Source organism: Sprattus sprattus (assembly GCF_963457725.1).
Source record: "Sprattus sprattus genome assembly, chromosome: 6".
In the NCBI taxonomy this organism is placed as follows: domain Eukaryota; kingdom Metazoa; phylum Chordata; class Actinopteri; order Clupeiformes; family Clupeidae; genus Sprattus; species Sprattus sprattus.
Window position 1 is genome coordinate 33,169,883 of NC_137925.1, and position 13,512 is coordinate 33,183,394.

A 13,512-nucleotide genomic window follows, 5' to 3' on the forward strand; every position below is an offset into this window, starting at 1 on the left:
CCACAACATTTTTTCCCAGGGGAAAATGATAAAGAGATCCAGCTGTGAGCAAATGTCTCAGGGCCCGTCCACACGGAACCTGGATTGCCTGAATCCGGAAAGAAATGTTGTTCGGATCAGCCTCCCGTCCACACGAATCCGGCCTATTGGGTCACTGAATCCGCAACCTTTTGAATCCGATGTTGTTAAGTAGCTGGACCGGGATGACATTACCAAGCCACACTTTCATCTATCACTTTTTAATCTCATTGCATCAGACCATTGTTCAAAACCGTTTTTTAAAAGTGTCAGCAATAACAGCAAATCTGATGTGAGCCATGTTTCCCAAAGTAAAAACACTGTTTGGGACCAAATTCCTTTTTAATGTCATTCCAAAATGACCACTCTGTCTTCAGTCGTGATTGCGCCCAGGTATAAACTGAAGCAAAAGTATATGTAATCCTCAGGGAAATTAACTTCAAACAGTACAGAGCAATGAACTTAAACCAGTACAGAACAAGGAGCAAAGTCAAAGAGAAATGATGCATGTGATGCAGCCACTTTCATTTGGCTCCTTTTCCTGGGGTGCAGAATGTTTATGTGTGTGTGTGTGTGTTGAGGGTGACTCTTGGATCATTTCAATCCGTCGCCTCCTGTGGTCTTCTTTGTGTATTGTGTGTAGTGCTGCTCCTGTACTAAAGACCAGGGTAGACTGTCTGAGCCTTTTGGATACTTGCTGTCAGGGGTTTATTCTGACCTCAGCAAGGTATGCCTTTCTCACTTGAGTCCTGCTTGGAATTCAAATCGTCCCTCTCCTCCACCTTTTGACACTGTGGCGATGTCTGTCTCACCATCGTCCCCCAACTGTGAAAGGCCAGAGGGCTGTCCACCCAGGTGGTCTCCAGATTCCTGAAATTCGAAAGAGATCTAGAGAAAATAGGCCAAGAAGCAAACAACAAAGCAACACACAGAGCAACAAAATAAAAATAACTGAGAGTGGGGATTCATCTAAGTCAGTGGTCAGATGGTATTCTCACTTAGTCAGTGAAACAGCCGTGTTAGTTTCATTCATACCACAGCACACACACACAGACACACACACACACACGCACTCACTCGCTTAGGACACGTGATGATTTACACGAGGGGAAAGACGGTGGGAATAGTAATCAAAGAAAGAGTTATGAGAACTGTATCTTCAATGTTCACGTATGCCGCCATGGCATCAGACTTCTGGTCAGATCTCGATACGCAAAGGTCAAGGCTGAAAACCACTCATAAATGAGTATAATCTCTCATTCCTCATTACCTAAAGAACCTAAGCAAGATGTTTTGCATCTACATCTTAAACTTGTGTTAAGAGTGGACTAGAAGTTATAAGTGCTTACTTGTACTCTTAAACCAATGGTTTGTAGGCCCACTGTATTTTAACAAAAGCATCCATGCTGTTCATTTTCTGGACCATTTTTTATCTAAAAAAAAAAAGTTTTCTTATTGTATAGGTAAAGGAGCATGGTGGGCCCTATCACACTCCTATAGATAATCGTAATATATATAATAGAAAATACTTCCACCCAAATTACAACCCCAATTCAAGAAAGGTTGGGACGATAAATGCAGATAAAAATGGAAAGCAGCCATTTTTATATTTTCTTAGAATTCTATTCAAACAGAAACTGTATAAAGACAATGTATTTGATTGATTTTGAAAATGCATGTTAATTCTGAAATAGAATTTTAAAAATGAATAAGGTTGGGATGGTCAAGTTGGGACTAATAATGACGGAACAGTGGTTATGGTTGCTGCCCTCCAAGTGGACAACCTGGGCTCGATTCCCAACCACTGCCAGGTGCCAATGAAAGTCGCTTTGAATAAACGCAACTGCTAAATACCTGACCTTTGGCAAGCTGAAATATCAAGGTGGTGTTTTACAGGGGAAGCAATCATGTTACAGTATATAAGGCCTCTCTACGAAAGGTCTTGTTGTTTAAGAGCAAGGATGGTTTGAGGCTTTCCAATTTGCCAACATATGCGCCTGCAAATAAACCAACACATTGAGAACATTCCGTTGCCAATTCTACCTTCTGCAGTGCAGAATATATTACAATATTCATGGTCAAATCTCGATACGCAAAGGGAAAAGCCAATAACCACTTATAAATATGGGATTCCTCTAACATAACTGTTTTATAACAACAACAGTCAACATTTGCTGCTGTATCCACAGATCCAAGAATGTACTTAGCAAAGCAGAGTTCTTACACAAACACTATTCAGAAGTATCACCAACATTTATTTTTTTTCAAAAAATCATCATCTCAACTCAAAAACTGAGCAATCTGTTTTGACTGTTATTTAGACCAAGAAAACAAGTCGAAGACTTCCCGATTTCATGGAAAAAGCAAAATGAGGAAGAATGGTGTGGGTGGGGGATGTCCTGTGCCCCAAATGGGAATAGTAATCAAAGAAAGAGTTATGAGAACTGTATCTTCAATGTTCACGTATGCCGCCTTGGCATCAGACTTCTGGTCAGATCTCGATACGCAAAGGTCAAGGCTGAAAACCACTCATAAATGAGTATAATCTCTCATTCCTCTCACATCGCTGTTTTATAACCTGTCATGCCTGTTTAACGGATATCATGATATACTTCTGTGAACCTTAGTCTGTCAACATTTGCCGCTGTATCCACAGATGAAAGTCAGGAATTGACTGCAGAGTTCTAACACAAACACTCTCCAGAGGCACCACCAACATTTCTGAGTTCAGCCTCTTTTGAGATTGATGGTAGACCAATTGAAGCATGATTTATGGTCTTTCATTACTCTCTTTGGTTTTTAATTAGCATTTTTCATTTTCAAACTTTTTATATTTCAATTACAGCTTTTCTCGATTGCTAACACACATTTAGCGAATCATGGGTCAACTTAATCTAATGCTCACACCTTCTTTGCGCAGCAGGAGTCTTCTCTAGCGAATGGTTTAACTATTTCTCATTGCTTTCACACAAATTTCTTTGAGTTTAACACCTGGTTGATCACGTGGTCAATCATGGGCTATCCATAAGCCGTCATACTGTGGCATCAATTGTTCGTAGGCTCTGCAATGAAAATGACACTTTGCTGGCCTTTACAGTGAATTTAGTGTACTGTTTGACTGTATTTGCACCTTTGTCAAGAACCATTTCTATACTTTTGTAAAGTGTGTTGCCACAATACATTGCAGTACTTAAGTTTTACTGAAGTCATTTATGAATTATACAGTATAATTCTGATTACTGTTTATTTACAGTATTTTTTGCTGTATATTTACAGCTTATTGCACTATTTTTACAGAATCAACACACTGGTCCACACTGGCAGAGGGATGATGTTCACTGCAGAACTGATTTCGACCTTTTTTACTGTTTATTGAAGCCCTTCATTTTGACTTCTTACAGTATCTACATCTTATGTGGAAAACATTTTGTTATCCATTGTTAAATAAATGAGAAAACATCCTTTTTTAATTGAGCACAAATTGTAGGTTTTGATGGAAATGTTTGATGGATGTGTCATAAGTTTTCAGAAGGTGGTGTCATTCTGCAAACATCATATAGTGTTTTGGTCATTTCGTCTTCTGTTAAGGGCTGCGTTTGAGCTGTTTTGAAAAAGTAAACAGTGAATGGAAAAATGTGCCAAAGCAATTGAGAAAAACTGTAATATATGTGAAACATTCCAGGGCCACAGAGACATACTAAATATACCTCATGATACAGCTCATGGGGACAAAACTGAGCAATCTGTTATTTAGATCAAGAAAACAAGTCAAAGACTTCCCGATTGCATGGAAAAAGCAAAATGAGGAAGAATACTGCTTTGGCATCATATTTCTACTAAATGTTCACATATATTATAGTTTTTCTCGATTGCTTTGGAACTGAACTGTGTAAACTGTTCAACCAAGTTGTAAAGCAGCGTGTATCTTAGGAAACTAGAGTAAACTTCAACTAAATGTTAGTTATTTAACATATTTTTTATTAACACGTACACTAAGGTTTATAGGAACATAAAATGCCACATTGTAGGTGTGTGTCCCATATGATCACAGCTTGCATGATATGTGCTTATCTTTTACACACATTTACATATTTTATAAACTGCAGACACTCAACACAATTTGTCTGACTCTTCGATAGGAGACAGGATGTTTATATGTATTTTTGGCATGGAGAGGGAGGTAAACGTTGACAGCATGACAAAACTGTACTTACATCTTGTGTTTTCCACTTGCACACTTTCAGCGACTCGGTGGTGAGACATCAGCACTTTCACTCAACAGTGTTTCCTTCAACAAAAAAGCATCTGGAAAAAGAGATGTTACGCTATGGGAATTTGTACAATTCACTACTGCATATGCATTTTTACAAATGCATAATGATAGAAAAATAAACACATTACATATAACATTGGTCAGGTTTCCATTTGAAAGCTGTGAAAACTCACTGGCATTGAGAAGTCAGAAGGAAGACAGGGTTGACCTGTTCATGTCTAAGTTCTGAGATCAGTGCTGAGTCATGCCGGAGGTAGGCTGTATGTTTAATAGTTGTTTTTTAGTCACTCACCGGATGTCACATCCAGGAGCAGATGCATTTTATTGTGCGCACAATCATTTTCTCTGAACCAAATGTACACACATCTAAGAAGTGATCTTAGATACTCTACACACCTTTTTATAAAAGAGGCCCCATATATGAAGTAATTTTCCATGTCAAAATCTGTGATATAAATCTTAACATTGGTTTTGATTCTAGAGTACCCACATTCTAAAGTCAAATCTGTGTGTACAAACATTTTATAAGTGAAGCCCTCGACTAGAATTGACTAAGAACCCACTGATCCTGTGGGTATTGGGCTACAATGAGTAAGAGCAACATTAATGAAACAGATGAAAAGGTTTGGGCCTGACAAACAATCCTAGAGCAGAACAATGTGTGGAGGGACAATAGTTGGAAAGCATGTTTTGTCAGCTCTGAAATGTCAGAATGCATCAAGTGACACAATAAACCACTTTTTGGTATGTTGGGAGGAAATGGATAACAGTCCCCTGTGAAGCTCATCCACAAATACACAAAGTGATTGTGAAGACACGGTAAAGATTATCTTACATCATCAGCACGTGGAGTTGGCTTTGAAGAGGAGGCTCTGATCAACAAGGCCACACACAGTTCACTTGACCATCCCATCTGCATATGCCCATAGTGCCAGTAGTAAGACAGTACTCATCATGCATGTCACATTTACAAAAGTGCACAAATGGGCAAAATTCTGAGGATTACAGCAGGAAAAATGGGGGTCCCCTCTGGATTGTCATCTTCAGTTTTTACACATCCATATTGAATCATCTAGTTATTCAAAACAATGATATGGAGTTTGGTGAGGCAGGGCCACTGCGAGCAGAGGGACTTGGTGTCTGGATCTAGTGCTGAGACGGAGGCCCAGTCTGGTCCCTGGCACGCCCCCACCCAGGCCTGGATCTTGGCTGTGCTCTCGCTGCAGTTGCTGGGGATCAATGAACTCCTATACGCTGTCATCGTTGCCCGTCTCCGAAAGCTGGAGAATGCTGCCCTCTGCTGTTTGCTACTGTTCAACACTGCTGGAGGCTGGGGAAGACTGTTGTTATCCCTCTGGGTGGCGGCTCTCACAGCCACTATCGCTACATCTTGAGCCTCACTGCACTGGCAGTACCATAACTGCCCTTCTTCACACGGCTGTCAAGACAGGGCATCTGCATTGGTGTGAAGGCAGCCAACTCAATGGCAAATCCCAAAGTCATTGTCATTGAGTTTCGAGCCACCATACCAGCTGCCCCTCTGGCTTTTTGAAGTTAAGAAGCCAGTGGAGGTGCACAGCAACATCATTATCTGTATCTGTATCTGTTAAACCAACAAGTCATCTGCCTCTATCTGGATTCCGATATAAAAGCGGAAGGTCATGGCTTATACCAGAAGTCATATTATCACAGTAATCAGCTGCTGTTATTTAACCTAATAAATGTGAAATGTTTAATTTAACTGTGAAATATATTTTCTACATCCTCATACTGTACTTTTTATCTATTTTTTTTATTTTCTATTTTGTCAAATTTGGCTTTTAAATGTTGAATTGGTCTACTATTCTTTATATTGAAATGCTGTTATAGATTGCCTTCATAAGCTGTAAGCATGGTACACACATTTGTCATGTTTTATAAAATTACCATTACTCCAGACGCTGTACCAGGTTACTGTTTTAAATGTTTCTCACAAACAGTACCATATGACCATTGCTTTTTCTTGCTGAAGTGTATGTGTGCCAGTTCACACACAAGACACCAGCTGCTGCCAACGTGCATCTGATGATGCAAGGAACTACGCTCACAACCCTACAGCAGTCACTAAATAAAAGGTGTAAACAGAAGTAAGAGTGTACTCATCATGTACTCAGTTTCTGTCTGTTTAAATAACCATGAAATACTGTGTAGCCTGTTAGCCCTGGACATGAAAGCACACTGCAAGAAGCAAGTTCAACCACCCTGTGCTTAACTGTAGAGATGAAATGGTAGGACAATTTGATATAATGATTATAGTGACCAAAATTATCACAATTAACAAAGAACATTAGAGTGTCCATTGTTTGTTTGCTGAACCCATTGTTGAGTGGAAGTAACCTTTTCGGCACATACCTCTGCTTGAGGTCGGCTGGGAGGGGATAGGAAGGGGGGATGGGGGGAGGGTTGTGGGGCAGAAGGGGAATATGTGTAGATAAGGAGTAGTGGTGGTGAGGAGCAATGTTTCCACATCCATCAGCAATTGGATCATGCTATAAGGGAGAGAGAACATTTTTGTTAGTAGACATCAATTTTGGAAACAGATAAAGAGATACTTTTAGGTAGTCAATTAATAGTAGGTGCCTTCCCAAAAAACACTAAAACACACACACACACACAATCACACACACACACACACACACACACATTCACTCACACACACACTCACAAACATACACTCACAAGACAAAACGAAAGAACCTCTAATCCGAGTCGACTTTTTAAACTATACTAATCTGGACCCAACAACCGCACTTCACCGTTTAGTCCCTCTTGGACCCTGGTATAGCAATGGCACGGGGGTGATTCTCCATATTAAAAGTCATTGTAGCGCCCCAATTTTTTTCAAGCTGTTATTTTAAGGTAAAACTGCTTATCCTAACCCTAATCCTGAAGTATAATTGTTGTATACTGTTACTTTAATAAAGGCATTGAGAATGTGATATAAAAGGAGAGGTAGAGAGGGAGGCTGCCTGGTTAGGTGTAGGGGAATGTTATTCAGCATTTAGATTTGTTATGTTTAGTTACGTTGGCTGGCATGGTGCATGCTGATTTTAGTTAGGATGGCAGGATACACAACAGTGTCTAGCTAGCTGGAGACAGCCGCAGCACGGCTGAATGCTGTACCAAGGATCCGTAAAGGCCCTCCTTCACGATACAACAACTGTCTGTAGCCCAGTAGTGTAGGGGGATGTTCTATATGGTTCCTGAGATAAGAGCAAAGATGTATATTTGCATATTATAGCGCTCCCTACAGGCGAAAATCTGTCAAAAATCTGTCATTTCAGTAGTTTGAGTAATTTCACCAATTTAGAATCTATTGTTTAATTTGGTGCATGTGGACCGTACAGTCTTTGACGGCCATCATGATTTGCAGGAGAAGAATTATAACATAACCAACCTTCTCAGCTTGGACCCCTAAGGACACTTACCAACTTATTCAAATGATAATGATAGGTCCTTATGTCTTATTAGAGCTAAGGAAGACTTGTGTTATGCAAAATTAGTAAGAAATAATGTGAATAAGTTACAGAATGGATTCTGGACAAAAAAGGCAAAAGCTGATTGAACTATCGACTTTTGAACTGACACAGACGGTTACTAAAGTTTAAGAAGCCTTTGCCTTTGGACAGAATGCGTTCTGTAATGTATTAGACCAAAGCCCTTCCCTGCATATCATACTATCAGTAATATCATGGGTGGACATCTTATATCATCTTTAGGGGGGGCAAGAGCGATGCCTGAGGGGGACATCAAAAGTGGCACCGAAAGTAGCCTACTGTTGAGGTGACATAATATATTCATGAGAGAACACATTAAAGAAACCGTGATCCAGGGGAATCTCCACCATTGAAGATTTGTTTTATTATTGAAACACAGACAGTGGACCATCCCAGGGCAGCAGAAAAGCCAGAGAATATTAAAGAATAGTATCATCTGACTATGGAACCCATACCCCTGGTGACAATGACAAGGTCTGTTATACTTGGGGCACCATATGATTCACGGTCTATGAAAAGACTGGTCAAATGGTAGGCTAAACTTTTTAACAAGTTATTTTAATACAGAACACATAACACCGCAAACTTCGAGTTCTTTCTGTAAGTTGGCATCTAAATCTTTGCCTAAATGATTATCCGATAAATGCTTGTTGTAAACGTGTAGCGTATTCATGAGCTAATTTACATTTTTGAATGACTGGTAAGAGAACGAAGGCGTACAGGTGTGTGTCACACAGTTCTATAAATCTGAATATTTCCATGTGTATGTAGACTCTAAGGTTTGTGTCTACACAGTGTTTAGGATGTAATCTACGCTGAGTTTTATAATTGAGGCCCCTGATTCAAATCAAAAGAACCAGCTGTTTTGCTCTAGTGGCCCCTAGACTCTGGAACAGCCTCCTCCATAGAATTAGGTTAGCTTCTGTAACAACTTCTTCTTAACCCTACTTCCAGAAATGTGCTGTGCACAGTGTCTGTATCTTAACTGTACCTCTAATTCAAATAGTTTCACACTTTCTTTAATTGTTCATTTTAAACTGAGGCATTCCTTTAACTGTTTTTATCTGAATGTTTTCTCTACATCCCTCATTTTAATGTGATTATGTTGCACTTTGTGTGAAATGCTACAAATGCTAAACAAATAAAGTTAAGTCATATTAATATCATTTTTATTTTGCACAACAATATTTTTTATTTTGAAATACATTTAGCTTTAAAGCTCACGCAATAATAAGTTGGAATTTAATAGAGACATTGGTAATTGTGATATGAAAGAAAAACTGGATGCAAGTAAAAGAAATACATAAGACACCTAGAAATGTATAAATCATTGATCATCTAATGATAATCTGTTGCCTGACGATTGACAAGTTCATGAACTGTGCAATTCATGTTTTGATTAATGTTAAGGTGATATGTCATAAGTCATTGATTACTTATACTACTCAGATAAGTGATGCTGCTGTGTCATTTGTAATTGACTCTCTTCAAACTGATGTGTAAATGTGTGAATCTCATTTCTCATGTGCATGTGTCTTTGATTCCTCCCTCCTCCTTGTATCCCTAAAGAGTTAGGGTTGAAAAATAGAGAAATGAGAAGTATCCCCTATCTTGACTATGTAGGATGAAAGTAACACCTGCTGCTATCGTCCCCACCAATGCAGTACACATAAATATTCATAATACAAGTATCTATGTGCACACTGTGTTTCGTGGAAGTAAGATATTGAAGAGCAGTTTTAGTATGACGTAAATATCTTTGGGTGTGGCCATAACTGTTGGAGACAGATGGGCTAAAGTCATGGGCACCTGTTTGGATTAACACAATTAATTAACATTTTGCAAGCTAGCACCATATATAAATGTGAAGACTTACTGTTCTATCTATGTAAAAGGCCTAATGATTCATATCGCATCATATTTTATTGTATTATTTTTTTTATTATTTCCATATAATACCATATATTACTAGGGGTAATCATCAAGTGCGTGGGGATCTCTTTGTAGATTAAGTTAAATTAAAAAGTTTTACTTTCGTCCCTGCTCTCCCCTATTTTATTGATCCCCAAAGGAAAATTGCAGTGTTGCAGCAGCAATTTACATAAATCATAAAAGCAAACATAACTTACACAAAACACACAATGAGGTAGGATCAGGTAAATCAGTTTCTTAGTGTCACTGGCTCTGATGCTGCTGCTATATGCTATATATCAAATATACCTTTGTAAAAAGGTACGGATAAAGATGCTAGCTATCATGACTAAGCATGGGAAGTTTGAGCAGTGGAAGACAGAAGTAAATTCCATGATTAAATACTAGAGCGCCTGGGTCCTCTGGCAGGCGTGGAATACCCAAACCCATAGCGTAATCCTTGAGCGGACGCAACAGGGGCAAACCCTTAGCGTAAACCTTAAGCGGACCAAACAGGGGCTTTTCTCTCATCTCAACACTGTCCCCACCCACTCATTGTTTTTTCTTTAGATGATCATGACCTCATTTCCTTGACATAAGCAACCAATAAGGTTTCTTTTAGAGACCAGTGTTTTCAGAAGAGGCCTCTACCTTCCTCTAAATGAGCTAAAGATTAGTCAACCCCACTGAAGCATAAACTCCATTAACGTGACATGGCTTTAACATGATGATAATATTAATGTCAATGATAGCTTCATGGGGCAATCATAGATTTGGACTAACTTGTCAAACACACCTCAAATGATTTCCTGTTATTGTTGCACAACATGCATGTGTGGGAGGCCACTCAAAACTAGAAGGCCGCTCTGGGAATCTTACCTACAATGCCTTTTTGCAGGTTTGCTGATTCAGAACGAAACCGACACTGAACAACTTCCTGTCGCTTCCTGAGGCGAAGGTATGTTCACATAGACATATACACCTCACACACAAACAAACTCTCATTGTGAACACCCCCGCATAGCTTACATCGCACTTTTATGACTCATGCGTAACGGAGGCCAGTGGAAAAGAAAAAGTCATTACTCACTACTTGTCTCCTTGGTTCCAGTTTTCCAGTGTCGAAGAGGTTTTCCTTTGTCCTAATGGATTGAATGTATATGCACATATATACATTTTACATACATATATATACACACAGGTGAGACAGGTATGTATGCCAAAGACTCCCATGAAAAGCATCTACTGTTCTTCAGAATTATTTGACTAAAGAATTAAAATGCAACTGAAGTTTTTGTGTCTTGCAATATTGTGCTGTGCTTTAGCACAAGCTGCGATGCCCATGAGGGACCTGAAGATGCGGGAATTGTATATGAATATAAAGAGGTTAAACAGAACTATGGAGGTAGGTGAACTTTCTCAGTCATAATGTTGATGTGTAATCCACTTTGCTGACTGGGACAAACGAAAAACATCTCTTAAAGCAGGAAGAATATAATGACAGTGTCATTTTAAATGAGTTTTCAAATCCTTTTTCTTCTGTCGTTTAGCACCATGGATCTCTAACTTTGAAGAACCCTGGGACTGATATCAAGGTGAGTGAATCATGAATCAAAACTGATGTACATAACATATACCTGGAGATATTTGTAGGTGACAACATTGGAGCATGTCTAGTTTTATCCTAATTTAAAAGTTATTTCTTACAGTATACATTCATTATGATGACAGGGATGTTCATCAGTGCTTACAAGCGTTTGATTTTATGCATGTTTTTGGGAAGAAGCAGTAGGTGTTAGTTCATCGAAACTAACAGCTGTCGTACTTGCTTGTTTTCTGTCATCTACTTTTTAATTCTACGGTAATTAGGCAGAGACTCTAAAAACTGTGAGATATTTTGTCGTATAATGGTGAGTTTTGTGAGTGGAGATCAACATGTAAATTGTAGTGAGATTAGTCAAATGATGGACAACTTGCAAACTGTACATTGGTGGTGATTCAGATTCACTTCTCTACGTTTCCTTTTTTGTAGTTTCATCTTTGTCTTTCTTACTTAAAGGTCCTCGTCCAGTTCATTTGTGTTGTTATAAATGCCAACCACCTGTGACATACACTGTGTTGGCCAGAACATTATGCTTTTTTTCACTAGGAAATGACATCTTAAAATGTGTGGTCATCGCAGAGATAAACATGTATTTGTCATTATCCAGTCACAGCAATAGATGGCACTAATGACCGGAGCAAATCTTATCTGAATAACAGAACTAAGATCACTGCTGTGAATTGGCTTTTGAAACCAGTCTATACGTCAATGTCAGAGAAGCGCCTCTTGACAAGCTTCCCTTCTTTTGTCATTTAACTGCCTTGCCCTTCAAAGGGGAACTGCTTACTGCTGTTCTTCTGAAAAGTATTTATGTGCATTTTTATCAGATGCCAATGAAGAACTCTTTTTTTTTAATATCACCTTAAAGGATTGTTGTATAACTTCAGCTCTTCAGTGCTACAGAAGTCAGCTGGACATTCTCAAAGTCAGCAGCAACGCATCACTTTGCCGTAAAGTTTGGAGAAGCCTGGGAAGTTCACTTACTCACATTGTAAGTCTAATTGTAATGACTGGGACCATTTCAGTCATTTTATGTGTGTATGTGCACTTATATACATATACTGTATACACACAGTATATATAAACACACAAATATGCGGAAGTCGATATTTATAAGTGCATATCCATATAGTTATACATTTTTACAGAATTCTTTTTGCTAACAATTACTTTCATGTTTTAGTTTGAGAAACTGAAGGGAATAAACATCAGCAGACAAGACTGTCAGAAGGTAGGTTTTCAGATTGTATATTACATTTTTGATACTGATACCATCAAGGCTTTCTGCTAGTATATTACTGCCACTATCATATTTCATATTCTATGACTTCAAGTGACATGAGAAATAATCTTTTGCAGAACCAGTGCCAGTCCTGTGATTCATACCCAAATACAAATAGCAAGGAGTTTATGACCAAGTTAATTTCACTGCTTGAAATGGTTTGTATATTTTTTCCACTTTCTCTCCTTCCCTCTCATTCACACACACACACACACACACACACACACACACAGCGAGAGATGTGAATTACTCTGTATTTACAAAAATATTGTCTCTTCCAGGCCAACAGCAATTAGGATGAAGTGGGAGCTTGTATTTAAATACCAAGACACTACTCCATGAAGACGTCAGAGCTACTATGTATTATATTATAAGATTGTGGTATTTATTTAATTTATTGACAGATATACTTAAATAGCTTTCAACATTGTTTGGAATACTTTTACTATGTGTTGGCCTGTGTAAATCATATTCATTTCTCCTTGAAAACGCTGCTGCCATATAAAACTTTTCAGTTCACTGGTGTACACTCTTGTGAAGAATTTTATAGCAAAGTTGTATTACATGATTGAATATTATTCATGTTACATACATTCATCATTAAAGTGTTCCCAGAAAAATGTAACATTGTAATCATCTCAAACCTTCGACTATGTCATTAGGAGAACTTCCTTTTACAACAGTAGTCTCAGTGTGTAACTAAAACAGTGGAGGAATGGTTTAAAAACATTTCAAACTGTCATTCTAACCCCCTAGAAATGGTAGGAAATGTTTCATCAAGGTTAATATTAAAGGCAAAGATTATCATTCTCAGGCTCAATCCACAATGGACTTTATGGAAGTTCAAAGAATGTCTCCCATTAAGATGAAATAGATAAACTGTTTGTGT

At 38.5% G+C, this 13,512-nt stretch overlaps 1 protein-coding gene across 1 annotated transcript; it reads left to right on the forward strand.

The window, feature by feature from the left end:
• Positions 1–11,017: 11,017 nt before the first annotated feature.
• On the forward strand, positions 11,018–12,919 carry il21 (interleukin 21; the record flags this gene model as incomplete). The annotated part of the gene is made up of 6 exons (XM_080840943.1): positions 11,018–11,143; positions 11,289–11,333; positions 12,210–12,332; positions 12,525–12,572; positions 12,701–12,781; positions 12,905–12,919. 6 exons carry the CDS (start codon positions 11,018–11,020, stop codon positions 12,917–12,919), a joined length of 438 nt encoding a protein of 145 aa, XP_080697069.1.
• Positions 12,920–13,512: the final 593 nt, after the last annotated feature.